General features: G+C 32.1%; 1 protein-coding gene across 7 annotated transcripts in view; it reads left to right on the forward strand.

Moving 5' to 3' along the window:
• The window catches only part of LOC145268270 (EH domain-binding protein 1-like), a 725308-nt gene that overhangs the window by 132998 nt on the left and 574741 nt on the right, over nucleotides 1-17569 (forward strand). For all 7 annotated transcript variants that reach the window (XM_080123631.1, XM_080123633.1, XM_080123634.1 and 4 more), the window contains exons 4-6: nucleotides 6676-6825; nucleotides 12112-12293; nucleotides 16776-16963. In XM_080123631.1, coding sequence (XP_079979757.1) covers nucleotides 6676-6825; nucleotides 12112-12293; nucleotides 16776-16963 — 520 coding nt within the window. The remainder of the gene's footprint in view (nucleotides 1-6675; nucleotides 6826-12111; nucleotides 12294-16775; nucleotides 16964-17569) is intronic.

The raw sequence follows: 17569 nt of genomic DNA on the forward strand, positions 1-17569 counted from the left end.
TTATTTTTAGAGATATTTTTGACATAGAGAAGTTCAAGTGTAATGTAAACGGACGTCTTGCTGCTCAACTCCCTACATAGTATCTCTGCAAATTATTTCCCAGGTAGTAGCCCTTTACATGAAAGTGGCACTGTGGCTTATATGGAGTTAAAATGCAATTTAAAAAAAAAAAAACAAGCAAAAAAGACCAATTTTTTCCCCTGTGTATAGTAATTTATTATCAACTTTGCTAGCCTGATGTCTACTGGATGCAGAAAGAAAAAAAAGTCAGAGGTAATTCTTGTACCATCAGAGCATTGTACACTTAGAATACAGTGTAACATTCCGCAGCATCTTCATCTCCATCTTGAAAGTTTTGCTTACCAATTGGCCAACATTTGGTTAGCATAATAAATCAGTGTTCAAAGTTAAACCCACACAGATTTTAATACAAAACTCATGTTGTTTATTTATTTTATAAAAAACAACAAACAACAAATCAGAAATGTATTCATCATATATTTACGTGTATAATGCTTTATGTTGCAAGTGAAACAGTTGCATTTGTGAGTGATTTCTTTTTTTTTTTGTTTTGTTCAAGGGATTAATAAAAAACGCATATCTTTTGGAGATTGTGTTTTTTTTTTTTCACTGACAATCTTCCAAAGCTCATTTCTGAGTGAGAAATGGCTTTTCATCCTTTATTTATTTATTTTTTTTAACAAAACGAGCCAAGTCAAATTATTTAAACAATAAAAGTTTAATAGAATAATATTCTCTTTTTTAAAGGAAGGCGATTTCAAAAAGTATGTCAAGAAATTAAAATCAAATATATAATATATATAGATCTCCAAGCCTAATATATGAATCTGACTATGTCTCGGTCTGTCTCCGTCTTTCAAATTGTATCTCCTTCCAGACATAAGGTCGCTGGACGGCGTGCAGTAGCTCAAAAGATTCCATTTTTGGTGCAGAATTTTATTAGAGGTATTTACTCTGTTAAAATAATTGCTAAGGGGTTTAAAAAGGGGGTCAAAATTGAAAGAAATCACAACTTGCCAAACATAGTGCAATGGCGTCGTTCTACACATCCTGTAAAACAGATATCTGTTTATTTAGTTGTTTTACGTTTTCAAATCGGTTGTCCCCTTGATGCAATGGATAGCATGACCGGCTACTAATACCAGTGTTACAGTTTCGATTTTTACCATGTTCTTTTTTTTTTTTTACATTCCGATATTCTTGACTTTTAAATGTTGTTATCTAATAATTTTACAAGAACACTTATTAAAAAAAATACAGAAGAATGTTTTTGATGTATGTAATGAAAATGTCATATTCAATATATATATATATATATATATATATATATATATATATATGTTTTTAAATCCCCCGAAACAGCTACATGGTAAGAAGCTGATGATCCCCGTTTTCTATTTACAAAATTTTAGTTAAAGTTTTCTCTTTTTATCCTTAATTCTGTTTGAAAATTAAAGACTTTTGCGAAATCGGCTTATGCAAGTGCTAAGTCTATTTCTATTTAACAATTTTAGTTAAGGCCTTTTTTTTTTTTTTTCCATCCTTATATAAATGAATTCTCTTTTGTCATTATAAAATTTTTTAGAAATTAGATTATGTAGGTGCTAAGTTTGTGATAGGTTAAAGTTAATATTTTTTTTCCTTGCGGGAATTTAAACTACATTCTTTATTTTTATTTTTGCATTTTTTTATTCAAAGCTTCTTTAGACTATATGTATATTGTTTTTATAGATTTCCATCATTCTGGTAGTAATTTATGAGAATAATTTATTAAAAAATACAATTTATATAGAAACTTATTTCACGAGCTTTTGTGTAGACATTTTCTATATTTGTAAAAAATAAAACAATGTGGAGAAAGGGAGAGAGAATAAGGCTCTTCTTTTCTCTCTTTTTTGTTACCCTCTCCCTCTTTCGGCTGGAAAACGGAATCAGTCTTGGAAGCAGTAGCGGCAGCCATCATCATCGTCATACAGTGTTAATACTGTTTGATTGTAGTAGGAGTAATAATAGCAGCAGTAGTAGTAGTATGGCTATAAATTGTCTGTCCAAGCATTGGTCGCAGTTTTAAAGGAAGGCAAAGCAGCAGTGGACAATAACACGACAGCATTCCAAACATCTTCCTATTGCTTTTACAGAGAGAGAGAGAGAACAAGAGAGAGAAAGAGAGATTGAGAGATCGATCAAGTGTTTAAGGTTTAAAATCAATTTTTTTTACGTAGTAACAGGACTAAAAGTGTCTTATACTTTTTCGTTTTTCTGGTAGCCACTTACACTAATAATTTATTAAAAAAATACAATTTATATTAAATTTTCTTTTGCAAGCTTTTGTGTAGATACTTTCTATACTTGTCATCTCAATAAATGCAAATATTAACAACTTTACATTTTTACAATTCCTGCATTGCAATTATAATATTTGTTGTGAAAATATAAAGTTCAACATAATTAACAATGAAAAAAAAAAAAAGAAAAATTTAGAATAATCTTTACAATGTACATACCCGACATGGAACTAAAACATCATATTCCAAAAAGTCATGTAATTTGATCAAGTGGTTATTTTATCTATTTTTTTTTTTTTTTTTCAGAAAATCATTTTTTTTTATAATTGACACTGTCTGCTATTTCTGTCATTTAAATTTACAAAAAGTAATAGGAGATAACTCGATTTGTGAGGTTTATTCAAATTTGAAATTCTTAACAAAAAATGTACTTGTTTCACATATTTTTTTTAAGAGGGATGGTTATGGAGTCAATCCCAAAAATGGCTGAAGCAGTTTATGATCACAATATTGCTTTATTTCATATATATTTTTAATGGTAGCTTTCATATATATTTTAAAGAGTGGGAGAGGGATATGAAGTAGGTTCCAGAAATGGCTGTATCACTTTATGATCTCAAAATTACTTCATTACTATATTTTCAAGAGAGGAGAGGGTGTATGGAGTCGGTCCCGGAAATAGCTCAAGCAGTTTATGATGTTAAAATTACTTAATTTCATATATATTTTTAAGAGTGTGGGAGGAACATAGTCTGTCCCCAAAGTGGCTGAAGCAGTTTACAATCTCAAAATTACTGTACTTCACATATATTTTTAAGAAGGGGGAATACAATCTCAAAATTACTTTATTTCATATGTATTTTTAAGTGAGTGGGGTGGAATACACCTTGACCCTTAAATGGCCAAGGTAGTTTACAATCTCAATATTACTTTATTTTTAAGAAATTTTTGAGAGAGGTGGGAATATGGAGCCAATCTTGGAAATTGCTGAAGCAGTTAATGATTTCAAAATTAAAATTATTTCATGTAAACAGTGGGTGTATGATATAGTCAATCCCGGAAATGGTTGAAGCAGTATATGATCTCAAAATTACTTTATTTCATGTATATTGTTCGTGTTGTGTGGAGGCCAACTGGGTCAGTTTCTGATTGGGATGATCCGTATTTTTCTGAATTTTCAATGTTATAATCCGGAGATGATGTCACTGTGGTGTTAGTGGAGGGTAGAAAGAAGCATGATTATTTTGCTTTTAAAAGTGCTCTGGAGGTCTCCAGAGATTTATATATGTATTTACATTACATGTCTGAGGGTAGGTAAAATTATTTGAAATATGTGTTGTACATTACCCGTCCTAGGAAAGGAAAAATTATTTCATATATTTGCTGTAAATTTCCTATTCTAAGGAAGGCACAATTATTTCATACATATGTTGTGCAATACCTGTCCTAGGGTAGGTAAAATTATATTCTTTTACTTGAGATAGCAAATGATACATAGACATCAAAAAAATCCTCTATGCTAAGAATAACAGGGATGTTAAAAATCAACTTCAATTTTCTCATGGTTTTATATGGTCGCGAGCAATGCCGGGTGGCCCAGCTAGTCTCAATATAATATTCAGTACATATTTAGAATTACACTTATTTAAAGAAAAATATACAGGAAAATCTTTATAATGTATGCACTTGTCATGGAACGAAGATGCCATATTCCAAAAATCACATGGGTTTGGCTAGTAAATGAAAAATTTAGTCGTTAAAGATAACTAAAGATAAATTTGTTCGTAGAGCCCTTGTGTAATGTTAATTAGTTGAAGTAAAACTATCTTAATAAACCAAAGAATGAGGCACAGTTAAATTTATTAATTATACTAAAACTGAGTTAGTCAACGTTTGTTTCCCTAAGTTTTTTTTCTTGTATATTTTCATTCACAGTGTTTTTATAAGTTCTTTTCAGGTGTGTTTGTTTTGAAATTTTATGAAAATATAGGAGGAAGGAATTTTCTGCAATATAGAATCGTAAATTGAAATGATCTTTTGTGTAATTTTCAACAACAAATTAATTTTTATTTTTTTTATTTTTATTTTTTTTTACAAAGTTTCTATTTTTTCCTTTTGATAACTTTAAAAGCTTTATTAAAAATTTCATTTGCAAATAAGAAAACAACAAAAAAAAAAACAAAAAGAAAAGAACATGCTTTTTGCCTATGCAAAGTATTTCTACTGATATTTTCTTAAAAAAAAAAAAATTGAACAAAAGTTTAAAAGGAGTTTAATGAACAATAGTAATCAGAGTTGGGGTTCCTGGAACATGACACACTAGAAAAATAATGTTGATGTAAGAATTGGAAGAGGGGAGGCAATTGCTAAAGTTGACATGTAAGAATAGACAAATAATGTTGATGTAGAAATTGGGGCGGGGGGGGGCAATTGCTAAAGGGGACATGGGAAAATGGACAAATAATGTTGATGTAGAAATTGGCAGAAGGAGCAATTGCTAAAGAGGGCATTGAAATATAGAAATAATGTTGATGTAGAAATTGGAGTATGGGCAATTTCTAAAGGAGACATTGAAGAATAGACTAATAATGTTGATGAAAAATTGGAAGATGCGGCAGAGGGGGGGGGCAATTGCTAAAAGAGACATGGGAGAATAGACAAATAATGTTGATGTAGAAATTGGAAGAGGAAGCAATTGCTAAAGGGAACATGGTAGAATAGACATATAATGTTAATCTATAGATTGGAAGAATGAGGCAATCTATATATATAAAAGCAAAAATGTGTGTATGTATGTTCGCTTTTTGTGTATGTCCAAGAAAGGCTTTTTTCCAAGAAGCGGTCAGTCGACTCACAACTTCTTAAAACTTTTTATATCACATATAAATGATAATATCTATGAGTTATGAGGTCGCCTGTCTATTTAATTTGCTCGACTTTGAAAAGATAAATATTCAACATTTTTCACTCGCCGCATGTGGGTTAGGCTTTTTCGTATAATAAAAGCGATACTAATTTTGGCGGTATTTTTCCCGTGGCGATCACCAGAAATGTGCAAAAGCAATCAGATTTGATCAATTTGGAAATATTTTCCTTATATCAGACAATTGCTATTCAATTTGGACAATCCCCTTTTTATGGGGAGTTGTCCCCCCACCCCAACATCTTGGGAAAATAAAAATAAAAAAAGCGTTCCCGCAGTAAATAAAATACTACCCCACAGTCAAAGTTGACCTCATTAAGTCATTAAAACGTGAACCTGCCAATTCTAACTAATTAAATAAATTCAAAGGTGTTTCCGTTAGTATTTTGCGGTGGCCCAGTGGTTAACGTCGTACGCTTTTTTCACACTTTAATTTCCAACTTTGCCTCAAGGGTTCGGGTTCGATCCTCATACTTACCTCCCAAAACGGAGTTTTGATTTACCCAAAACCATACACACCTCCAAACACCCGGGCAACGCCGGGTACCCCACGCTTGTCTATAATATAAAAGCGAAAATGTTTGTGTGTGTGTGTATTTTTTTTTGTATGTCCGCCAACGGCATTTTTCAAGGAGGAACGCTTGGAGGGGGGAGTCACTAAATCTTACAACTTTTTATATACTGTCTGGATTATAATATGTCCGATTTATGAAACAAGGTCATCTGAATCTTTTACAAAATTTGTGCTGTGATTTCATTTTCTGTACTTCTACTTCGGCGTGATATTTGACCTAGAAAACCACACGTTCACGTTTGTTTAAACACCGTCTTTTTTGAAGTTTTATTTCACTCTTACTCACTTCTCTGCCCGCTTAACGTCGTGGTAAGTTGTCAGGCTATTCGCCTCAAGGCTTCGGGTTCGAGCTTACCTCACTACAAAATTTTTTTTTTTCTTTTACACCCGGACAACGCCGGGAACCCCCACTAGTTACTTATAAAGGGGACATGGGAGAATAAACAAATACTGTTGATGTATAAATTGAAAAGGGAGCCCGTTACTAAGGGAGACATGGAAGAATAGCAGTTGAAAGATGGGGACAATTCATAAAGGGAACATGGGAGAATTGATATTGAAATTGGAAGGGGATGGGTTTATTACTTAAGGAGAAAGGAGATAATAGACAACTATTGTTAACACACTATTGCAAGAGAGGGACCATTCTAAAAGGAGGACGTTTTTGTTAAAACTTTAAAACACATTGAAAAAATTTGATTTATGTATGTAATATACATGCGACTGGGGACTGCTTGTTAATTTAATATTCCTTTGACACTTTCTCCTTTGGAGTAAGCCAGTTCAATCTGTCTAGGGTGAATGCCGCTGGCATAGTGGCATGATTTTATCTTTTTTCTAATTTGTCCCGTTTTCGTCTTCTTTCATTTCAGCCACAATCCTGGGTTCCAACAATTCAAAATCCTTACAGAGGAGCTGTTGAATGGAATGTGCCGGAGAATGTTGAGATTACTGTTACTTGTTTCCGTGACACAAGGCAAGAACAATATGAAGACAAGGAATGGACCTTTGTCATTGAAAGTGTAAGTAATGAGTCATTTAATGGCAGTTATGCTCAAGTTTATAAAACATCGGACACTCATATATATACTCTTGTATATGTACCGGGTTGTAATGGGAATTATGCCCTTTTTACTGGGCATAATAAAATGATAGAAAAATACGATATCGGATTGATTTAATTGTGAATGTAGTTTCTATTAACTTGCTTCCACATGAAGACAAAGCTAGACACAAGCTTGGTTTTTAATACAAACAAAATTCACTTCCACAAAATGGGGCACTCTGAATTGGGACAAAAATTAAAGCTGTCTCAGTCTAGCAGGATTTCTTGTTCATTGACCGAGTTGAAGTGAAGTATTTAAACAGATACTAAATGTTGAAAAATTTTATCTGCAGAAAATATAAAAAATTTACATCCACAACAAATGAGGCACAAGGCCATTCAAAAGTGTGTGAAAAATGAGTGTCGTTAGTCATCCTTTGTCATCATAGCTAAAAAAATGTCTATTCTATTCTTAACTAGAATCATCAATCATCAAATACAACATTTACTCCAGGGTTTGTCTTGCTTAAAATTTCCCAAATAACTAAAAAAAATTTATTGAAAATGAATACTACACTTTGATCTTAGACAAATTTCTCTCTGATTTATTTTCATCTGTCAAGTGTTTTAATGTCATGTTTTAAAGTGAGTCTTAATCCACTCAATTGAATTTTGAAACTTATAAAAAGAATAATCTGTTGGTGCAAGGTCTGTAGAATATGATAGGTGATGCATAATTTCCCAAGCTTATTATTCTAAAAAAAAATTTTGGTCTTTTGTGCAATGTTAGTATTATGGTACAGGATGAGAGAAATCATGCAGAGTTAATTTTCTGACCTTTGATAATTTAGAAACCTTTTTGATTCTCAATAAATGTTTTTTGATTCACAATAAATCTTTTTTGATTTGCAATAAACCTTTTTCGACTTGCAATAAACCCTTTTTGATTCGTATTTAACGTTCTTTGATTCACATTAAACCTTTTTCAATTCTCAATAAACCTTTTTCAATTCTCAATAAACCTTTTTCAATTCGCAATAAACCTTTTTCAATTCGCAATAAACCTTTTTCAATTCGCAATAAACATTTTTCAATTCGCAATAAACATTTTTCAATTCGCAATAAACATTTTTCAATTCGCAATAAACATTTTTCAATTCGCAATAAACCTTTTTTAATTCACAATAAACCTTTTTTTGACTCTTATTTAACATTTTTAGATTTGCAATAAACCTTTCTCAATTCGCAATAGACCTTTTTTGATTTGCATTAAACCTTTCTCGATTCTCAATGAACCTTTCTCGATTCTCAATGAACCTTTCTCGATTCTCAATGAACCTTTCTCGATTCGCAATGAACCTTTCTCGATTCGCAATGAACCTTTCTCGATTCGCAATGAACCTTTCTCGATTCGCAATGAACCTTTCTCGATTCGCAATGAACCTTTCTCGATTCGCAATGAACCTTTCTCGATTCGCAATGAACCTTTCTCGATTCGCAATGAACCTTTCTCGATTCGCAATGAACCTTTCTCGATTCGCAATGAACCTTTCTCGATTCGCAATGAACCTTTCTCGATTCGCAATGAACCTTTCTCGATTCGCAATACACTCCATGCGTAGTTCTCGAACTGTATCAGTTGGGTTTGCATCAATGTTTGAATTAATATTTATGTGAAACAAGTATTAGTGCATATTATTTTCATTCTTCAGACTCCTGTTCCCATCTTGAGTGTTATTTTCACAACATTTTGGCCAATGTAACCTCTGACCTTCTACAGGTGTATCTTGTCGAACTTGGGGATTTTTCTGTTGAACTCAGGAATCTGAAAGAACTCATGGTGTAGTGAATAAAGTAATTGGTAAAATTCAATTGTCAGTTACGTTTTTGGGGGTTAAAGGTTCAATCCTTAGTGCGGACGACCTAAAATACAATTGCAAATTACTTAGGACTTCTATCCAGTCATGGTTGATCAAATGAGTGCATGCTACTTCCTGTGGATTAAATAAAGGGTACCATTTGAAATTTTGTGCAGATTTCTGAGTTGGACAAGATACACTTGAAGGTTGGCAATTAGATTGATTGAAACGTCATGAGAATAACACCCAAGATGAGAACAGTAGTCCAAATGATATGAATAATTAATTATCTAAAATGTTTAGAAACATAAGCCCTAGTACTTTCAATTAAACTTTCTGTTTTCTCGAATAACAATTGAAGAATGCCTCATTCTTCAAAGTGCCAAAAATTCCACTTTTCGTATGAATAGAAATAAATGGGGAGACTTTAATTTTTTTTTTTTAAATTCTTTTTTTTTATTCTTTTTATTCTGCAACAAGAAAGGATGCAAAATTTTGTCGCTCCATCATTCCAACGTAAAGATGGAAAATCACCATCGTTCACACAAGGACGATTTAAGAGAAATGGACAGACACCACAAGTTTTAAACTGAGCAAGAAAAGTAAATTCAAAATCGTCTAAAATCCACAAGAAATCTTCGGATAAAATGTTGTCCGTGTGGAATGATATGAAAATGGATCCAGGCGCGCAAAGTTCTCATGTCAGCAAGAACAATATCAAAGAAATTGAAATGGGACTGACATATGGCAACTTTGTTGCATTTACAGACTTTAAAGAAAATAAAGAAATGGAAAACTCAACATTGGCCAGTTTATTATTTCTATCTGCAGACAAGTACCCATTTATAATAACCCATCTCCTGACCCCCTACCCCCACCTCCCTTCCACATCTTCTTTTGAACTGTTATTCCATATCAAGGCAATTTTATGAAAAAAATTTTTCTTGTTTTTTTTTTTTTTTTTTTTTTTTTTTTACTGGTTATTTTCTCGTTATGCTTTTTCGGCCTCACCTCGACCCATTGAGGTGTTGCATTAAATTTCTTATTAATGATTGCCTACATGGTTGAAGGAGTAGTGAAAGTAGAGCGAGACACCCTGTCTTTGTTTTTCATTTAATTTAAAAATTTTTTTACGCTATTCAGATAGAAGAGGGACCACGCATGTTGTACTTGTTTTCATTTAATTGTTAAGAGGGATTTGATCTTATTTTGTATAGGTTTTCTTTCTTTCTTTTTTTTTGTTTCTTTAGTTGTCAATATTCCTGTCTGTTAGTCCATTTGTCTTCTGATGTTCTCAAATTGGTTTGTTAGTTTTTCATAAAATTTTGAAGACCGTGAACGCAGAAAACTGATTGAGCCACATTTTTGAGGCTTGAACCCTAGTAATCTAAAATTACCCAATATAGCAATTTTTTTAACGTTTCTAAATTTTTTAGGTGAAGATTGATTATTCATATTATTTGGATTCTTCGGACTACTGTTCTCATCAAGTTGAATGTTATTTTTCACAATGTTTCGGTCAATGTAACCTTTATCCTTCTTCAGGTGTATTTTGTTGAACTCAAGGATCTTTCTCTCAAACTCTGGAATCTGTAAAGAATTTCTAACCGAATCCTTTTTTTAATTCATGACTGGGTTGAAGTCCGATGTAATTCACAATTGTTTTTGAGTGCAGCTTGCACTAAGGATTGAACCATCAACCTCCAGAAGTGTAATTTTTACAACTGAATTTTACCAAGTACTCTATGCACTACATACAGATCCTTGCTAGACCTGAAGAATGTCCAAGGTTACATTGGTTGAAACGTTGTGTAAATAACACTCCAGATGAGAACAGTAGTCCAAACAATTGGAATAATACAAGCACTTACAAATATCAAAAAAAAAATTTTCATAAGTTATTTTCTCAAAATTCAGCGACAATTATGATTAATAGTTATTTATGTAAAACAAATACATGTGTGTGTGTGTCCCCCCCCCACATACACAGCTAGAAAACTTATACTAGTGTGGTCTCCTGTAAAACTTAGATTTGCAGCTGATATAAAAACCGAAAAATACATCATCACTCAAATTGGCAAAAATTGCATTTTTTTCATGAATATCTAAAAGTAGACTCTTTAGTCTCTCCCCCAATCCAACAAAACTTAATTTTGTTAGTGGCTATTTACATAGTTCAAATAGTCAATTGTGGTTGTTTTATTTTATGGCATATCAACCCTTTTTGTGTTATTTAATGTTAAATCCAGTAACTTTGGAGAAAATGTTTTATATCTTCAAATATTCATTCATAATGTTTAATTTGCTTGTTTTATTTTGTGGCATACCAACCCTTTTCATGTTATTTACTGCCGAATCCAGTTTGGTTTAAGTTCTTTATATCTTCAAATGTTTATTTGGTTTGGTTGTTTTTTTAAAGGACAGTTGTTGTTTTTATCTTTGCAGAACATGATTGAGTTTTACAAAGGGAAAGGAAAAAGCAATAACATCAATGTTTGGTGCATTTTATCTCAGAAAGCTATGATCCCCAGATAGCATGATTTGGTGGCACTAGGGTTCAAGTAGTAGTGATTTTATATACTAGCAGTTTAACTCGGCTTTGCTCAGGCTCTATGTACGGTTCATAACTTTATGTGCATATGTATATGTATATTAAAAAGTTTGACTCATGTCCAGGTAACCTACATCTAAAATCTCAAATGTTTAGACCCAAAATTGGCAGAGGAGTTTGGTAGAGTCTGCAAAGTCAACTCTTTCAACTTTGACCTCTTGGCTGCCAAATTTTCACACAAAAACTGATTTAAAAGCTTACTGCATGTCTGAATGCCCTTTATGTAGAAGTTCAAATGTTTAGACCCAAAATTGGCTGAATAGTTTGCTAGAGACCACAAAGGTCCAATTTTTTGAACTTTGCCCCTTTTGGCAGCCAAATTTTCGACCAAAAACTGATTAAAACGATTTTCCCAAATTTCAATACCCCTTATGTCAAATCTTGAATCTGTAGACTGAAAATTGACAGAGTAGTTTGGTCGGGAAATATACACACACAATTTCACTTTTATAGTATATATATATATATATATATATATATATATATATATTCCAATAGATTAAATATCCCCCTCACAAAAAAAAAAAAATCTGTAAAAGATTTTTATTTATCAAAAATGGAAAAATTTCTTTTTTCTTTAAAGTTCACATTTTTTAAAATGACAAATGGATGACATGCCAATGATTGTTTCATATCTAAAAGTATGTAAACAATTGTTGTCTTTGTTTATTTACAGTAATTGTTTGAATGTTTACATAATTTTATATATGTGGAATAATTATCAGCATCAAAGGATTAGAATTTAAAAAAAAAAAGTTTTATTTATTTATTTTTTTATTATTTGTCTTTTCAGGTTAGCAAAGCAGGAAGAAGAAAAATTCTAGCATCAAAACCGATAAATATGACAAACTTTGCCAGCCATGTTCCTTCACAAAATACAATAACGTTACAACTGAAGCCAGCAACAAAAAAGATAAAAGAAGCAAGTCTTCATTTCACACTCTCCTGTCTTTTTCTGCGGGAAGGAAAAGCAACGTAAGTGTAATTTTGATTTTGTTTACTTATATTTGTGGCGTGGTCCCTGATTTTAGTGGGGGCCATTTTTAAACGACACAATCATGCTGACACATCGGTTCTTACCAGATCACCGAAGTTAAGCAACATTGAGCCTGGCCAGTACCAGATGGGTGACCATTTTGGAAGGTTATGCGCGGTATGTACCTTCTTGGAAGGTTGGGCGTGGAGCGGTCCCCTGTAAAAAGAACTCCTCGCTACAAAAGAATCTACAAGTTGTAGATGGCCTATGCCCCTCCAGGGGCTCAAGGCTATGGATGGATGGATTTTTAAACGATGATAGCATCTTTGTGTATTACCAAGAACCACATTGACATTTAATGAAATGGGTACTTATGTATCTTTTGATCCAGATTTTTTTTGGATGTTGGTGCGGGTGCAATGGACTGCTGATGAGAATAAACGGAAAAAGCTGAGCGGTAATCAGAGACACCGGGAAACTTAAATAACAGCAGTGATTCAAAATGTAAACAAAATGCAACAAACAGGTCTAGAAAAACCGACTTTAATTGTAATAAATCATTTTATTTTTCTTTGTAGTTTTAAGCAAAAATAATTTAGTGTTTGTTAATTTTTTAAGACAAATATTTTCCACAAAAGATAAAAAATTTTTTTTACATTATGGGGGAGGGGGGTTTGAAGTTTGTTTATTTTACATATAATATTTTTCACATGAAGTTTCAATATTTTTCCCTTTTTTTTTTGTTTTTTATGTTTATTTTTTTAGCATTTTTTTTTTTTTTTTGGCAAGAAAAGTTGCTGATCCAAACTCTTAACCAAATGATTTCAAACATAAATAGTAAGAATAAACCCCTTCATACCCTCCTTCCCATTAAATAAATACATAAAAAAAAAAAAAATTTAGCAAAAAATAATTTTCGTTTTTTTTTTTTTTCCAGTGGTTCTTGACAACTGTCGGTCATGTCAGCGCTCGTTTTTTTTCTGTCGGTTCTCATCAAAAATCTGTTGCACCCGTGCCAACGTTGCAAAAGTACGGGTCAAAAGATACATAAGTACCAAAAGTTGTTTTAGCGAAAGATTAAAATGAAGAATATTAATAGATTGGCAAAGCCACAGGGGAGAGCAAAAAAAAATCCGAAGCAAAAATTATCTCAAAGCAGCAAAACTAAAGCTGGCTTGCTATGACACTATATATATATATATAAATGTATGCTAATTTGGGCATATTTTATTGGTTTGAAAATATATATATTTTTTTTTTTAGCCAATTGTCATAAAATTTTAACCATAAAATAATACTATAATCTTTTAAAAGCCTGCAAATTTCCATATAGTTTCGTCCTATAGACCCAAAGATCTGAGCATTTCAGTATTCAATTTGGTGACAAGCATGGATATATCCATCTATAATGTAAATCTGACCTGTCTGTTTAAATGTATGTATGTATGATTAAAACTTTCAACAGAGGTGACAGATTTTCATAAGATCAGTATCGTTTTGAAGCTTGACCCTTCGGACGACAAATATTGAAAAATTGGCCAAAAACATTGATTCCATCATCCTCAACTGAGCACTTTTCTACAAGGAGGGGTCACTTTTTTTGCCTATATTTTCGAAAGTCATCCCCTCTTTTCGATTGACTAGCCTTAATTTAAATCTTCGCCACTTCTGGTTAGGCAATAGATGCAACGGCAAGGATTTTTTTTTCCACGCTTTTTTCCTCCTTCGCGGTACGGGTTTGAGTCTGCCTGCCTACTACCACTTTTTTTTTTTTTGTGCTCGCAATTTTCCTTTTTTTTTTTTTTTTTTTTAACCAACACCCTTACACACACCTCCACTTTCTTTTCTGTCTTTGCGTCACGGGTTCGAGCCTGCTTGCCTGCTACAACTTTTTTTTTTTGCTTTTGCTCAATACACACCTCCAAACACCCGGGCAACGCCAGCCACCCAGGCTAGTTTTATTATATAGGAGATATATGTTTATGAAATTATAAAAATAAAAGCTTTTTTTTAAATTTTAAAGTTAAATTTTTTTATTTGAATTTATATGATAAATATGTGTTTATGAAAGTATAAAATTATTGAAATCGAAATAACAGCATAAAAAAAACAAACATATCCAATACATAATATTCCCAAAATAGTTTAAAAAGATCTTAAAAAGTAAAACTAATTTCAATAATTATTTTCAATGATTATTGAAAAAAAAAAGACTGATCAGAAAAATGTAATAAAAAAAAAAGTACATACACAAGAGAGATATAGGCATGAGAGAGAGAAAAAAAAAATGAAAGAACTGATTTGCTTTCTCACCACTTCCAGTAGAGCTATGTCGAAAGTTAGGAAGTTCTTTAATTCGCTACAACCTAATCTGTCCCCTGAATGAAGCAAGGGAGATAATTTTTGACTTTTAAAGTCTATAGAAAATTTTTTTAAAAAGTTTTTATTTTAAGATTTAAAAATTTTTTTCTCCCTTTTCTTTTTTCTTTCGGTTGATAGAACATATTACAATTAAAAATCTTATATATTTATTTTGGATGAATGTTTATTTCATCCTAGTTTTTTCATACAGAAATAATGAAAAAAGAAAAAAAAATGTTTATTTATACTTCCATAGACACTCCATAGCTTTGCTAGTTGTATTCATATATAAGTATAAACCCTCAGAAATTGGACTAATATTTATATTCATATAAACTAATGTTTGAATTTATGAAGTTATGAAAAATAGGCAGAAAAAGAAAACATCTTAAACTGAAAAGTTTTAAAAAAGGAAAGAAAAAAATGTATAAATCGGTATAGAAAGGTCTGATAATCAGCATAGTTTGGATGCAGAGGGGCAGTGTCTGAATTGCTATTTGATTTTTTTTTAATTCCTCTAAATCCTTGAAATAAATTTATCCATTCTTAGAACTGCATGCCTGTGGAATTGTTTTCCGTTTTCCTGCTTTCCAGCTATCTATAATATGGTTGTCTTCAAGTCCAACGTGAACAAGTTTCTGATGAGCTGTTACACTTAAGTTAACAAATTTATCAAGCTTCCATTACTATTGATTACTATATTGTCCTTTTGACTACTGTACACTCTTTAACCCTTATCCGTGAATGGCCTCTCGGCCTTGATAAATGGTGACGCCTATGTAAAAAAAAAAAAAAAAGGAAGTTTTTTACTTATTAACTTTTGTGTGATGGGCACTGTTCGGAAAATAAAAACTAAAAGGCAGTCAACTCACATTAAAGCAATGTTTACGATTTCTGCTCGTTTGAACAGTCTAGACTGTCTATTGTCAATGCCCAAATTTGGCGTTCATAAGTTGTTAATTCCGTTCATTTCTGTGACAATTGTTTGGTGACCTGAAGGTAAAGGCTTAGCTAATGGCGTCAAAGGTGATTTTATGTTTGGGTTTGAATCTCCCGGCCAAAAGGAATTGTCACTTCTTTCACTGATGATTGTGAAAACATGAAACACAAGTGTCTGTAGATATAAAGAATAATATATATATATATATACACTAGCATTTCAGCCTGGTGTTACCCAGGTGTTTGGAGGTGTATGTTGAGCAAAAAAAAAAAAATAAATAAAAAATAAGCAGTCAATTTTTTTTTTTAACTTTGACCCCTACTATGATCCCTTAACATTTATTATTTTGGGCTCAAATCAAGTTAAGTTAGATCCATGTACAAGGAACCTATATCTAAAATTTCAAGTGTTTATACCCAAAATTGTCGGAGGAGTTTGGTAGAGTTCTCAAAGGTCAAATTGTTGAACTTTGATCCCTTAATAGCCAAATTTCTGTCCGAAAACCGATCATAAAGATTTTCCCAAATCTCAGTACCCTGTATATTAAACTTCTAGTCTGTAGACTGAAAATTGACAGATTTATTGTGTAGGGAAATGTACACAGACACGTTCACTTATATATATATATATATATATATATATATATATATATATATATATTAAAGAGGAAAGTATTTTGAAAAACTCATGTGGACATGCACAGAAGCAATAATTGACTCAGAATTTAATTTCAGAATTCAAAATTGCTACTGCACATTCCCAACTTTGATTAATTTGTCTGTATAGCACCTTAGCCTTTTGGTTGGGATCAAAGTGTGGTATCTGTTTGGATAGTACACTACTGTCTGTATTATGCCTTGACCTTTTAGTTGGTATCTGTTTGGATACTACATTACTGTCTGTATAACACCCTGGCCTTTTGGTTGGGATCAAAGTGTGGTATCTGTTTGGATACTACACTACTGTCAGTATTACACCTTGGCCTTTTGGTTGGGATGAAAGTGTAATATCTGTTTGGATACTACATTTTTGATACTACACTAATTTGTCTGCATAAAACCCTAGACTAGCATAAGAAATGTTTTCTTTTTAAATGTTATCCCTCAACCAAAGCAGTGCTTAATAGCTCTGATAGTTTATAATGTTTTCTTTCTGTTTTTTTCTTTCATATAATTTCTAGCGATGAGGATATGCAGAGTGTTGCCAGCTTGATGAGCATTGGAAGAACAGATGTTGGGAATCTTGCAGATCTTGAGGAGGAGGAGGAAGAAGAAGAAAATGATAGTCTTGAAATAAATTCTAAATTTTTGGAAGTTTCTGCAAAGTTAAGTCAGTTGGAGGGTGTTTCAAAGAGTCCAAATGACTTATGTAAGTATTTCTTGGACCCCCCCCATTTTTTTATCTTGACATGCTTATATTTTCTCGCCTAATTATATCATACTAGTTGATGTATCTGTATAATATCTGACAAAATGTTGGGTTTTTGGTCCAGCAACCAGAGTCATAATGATTTTTGAGGGTTTTTTTTAAAATTATGTACAACAAATTAAAGCATGACAAATGTATGACAGCTGCTCGTTCTGATTGTCTATTTGTATGATATTTAGGTACACCACTTAAGCAACCTTAATTTAGATGAAATGGCTTGCTATTTTTTTTTTCTTCACAAAAAAATCATTGAAAAAAATTATTATTTTTTTGTTTGACTGATGACCAAGATTTGGGGCTATTAAATAATTTATTAATATATTCACTTTTTATTCTCTTTTTGGTTCTCTGACAAAGGAGGTATTAGACCTAGTAATTCGCTCCTGTTGGTCTGTTTGTTTGTTTGTTCACACTTTTCTCAATAACCACGGCTTGGATTTTTAAAATTTTGTACAAACATTAGTCATGGTGAAAGTAAGTTTTTGCCGGAACTGATTTTCTGGGATAACTCTGGTTGCTTCGCTAGGGTCAATTATATGGTTAAAA

Source organism: Euprymna scolopes, chromosome 43 (genome assembly GCF_053919585.1).
Source record: "Euprymna scolopes isolate OS-2025 chromosome 43, ASM5391958v1, whole genome shotgun sequence".
Lineage (NCBI taxonomy): Eukaryota > Metazoa > Mollusca > Cephalopoda > Sepiida > Sepiolidae > Euprymna > Euprymna scolopes.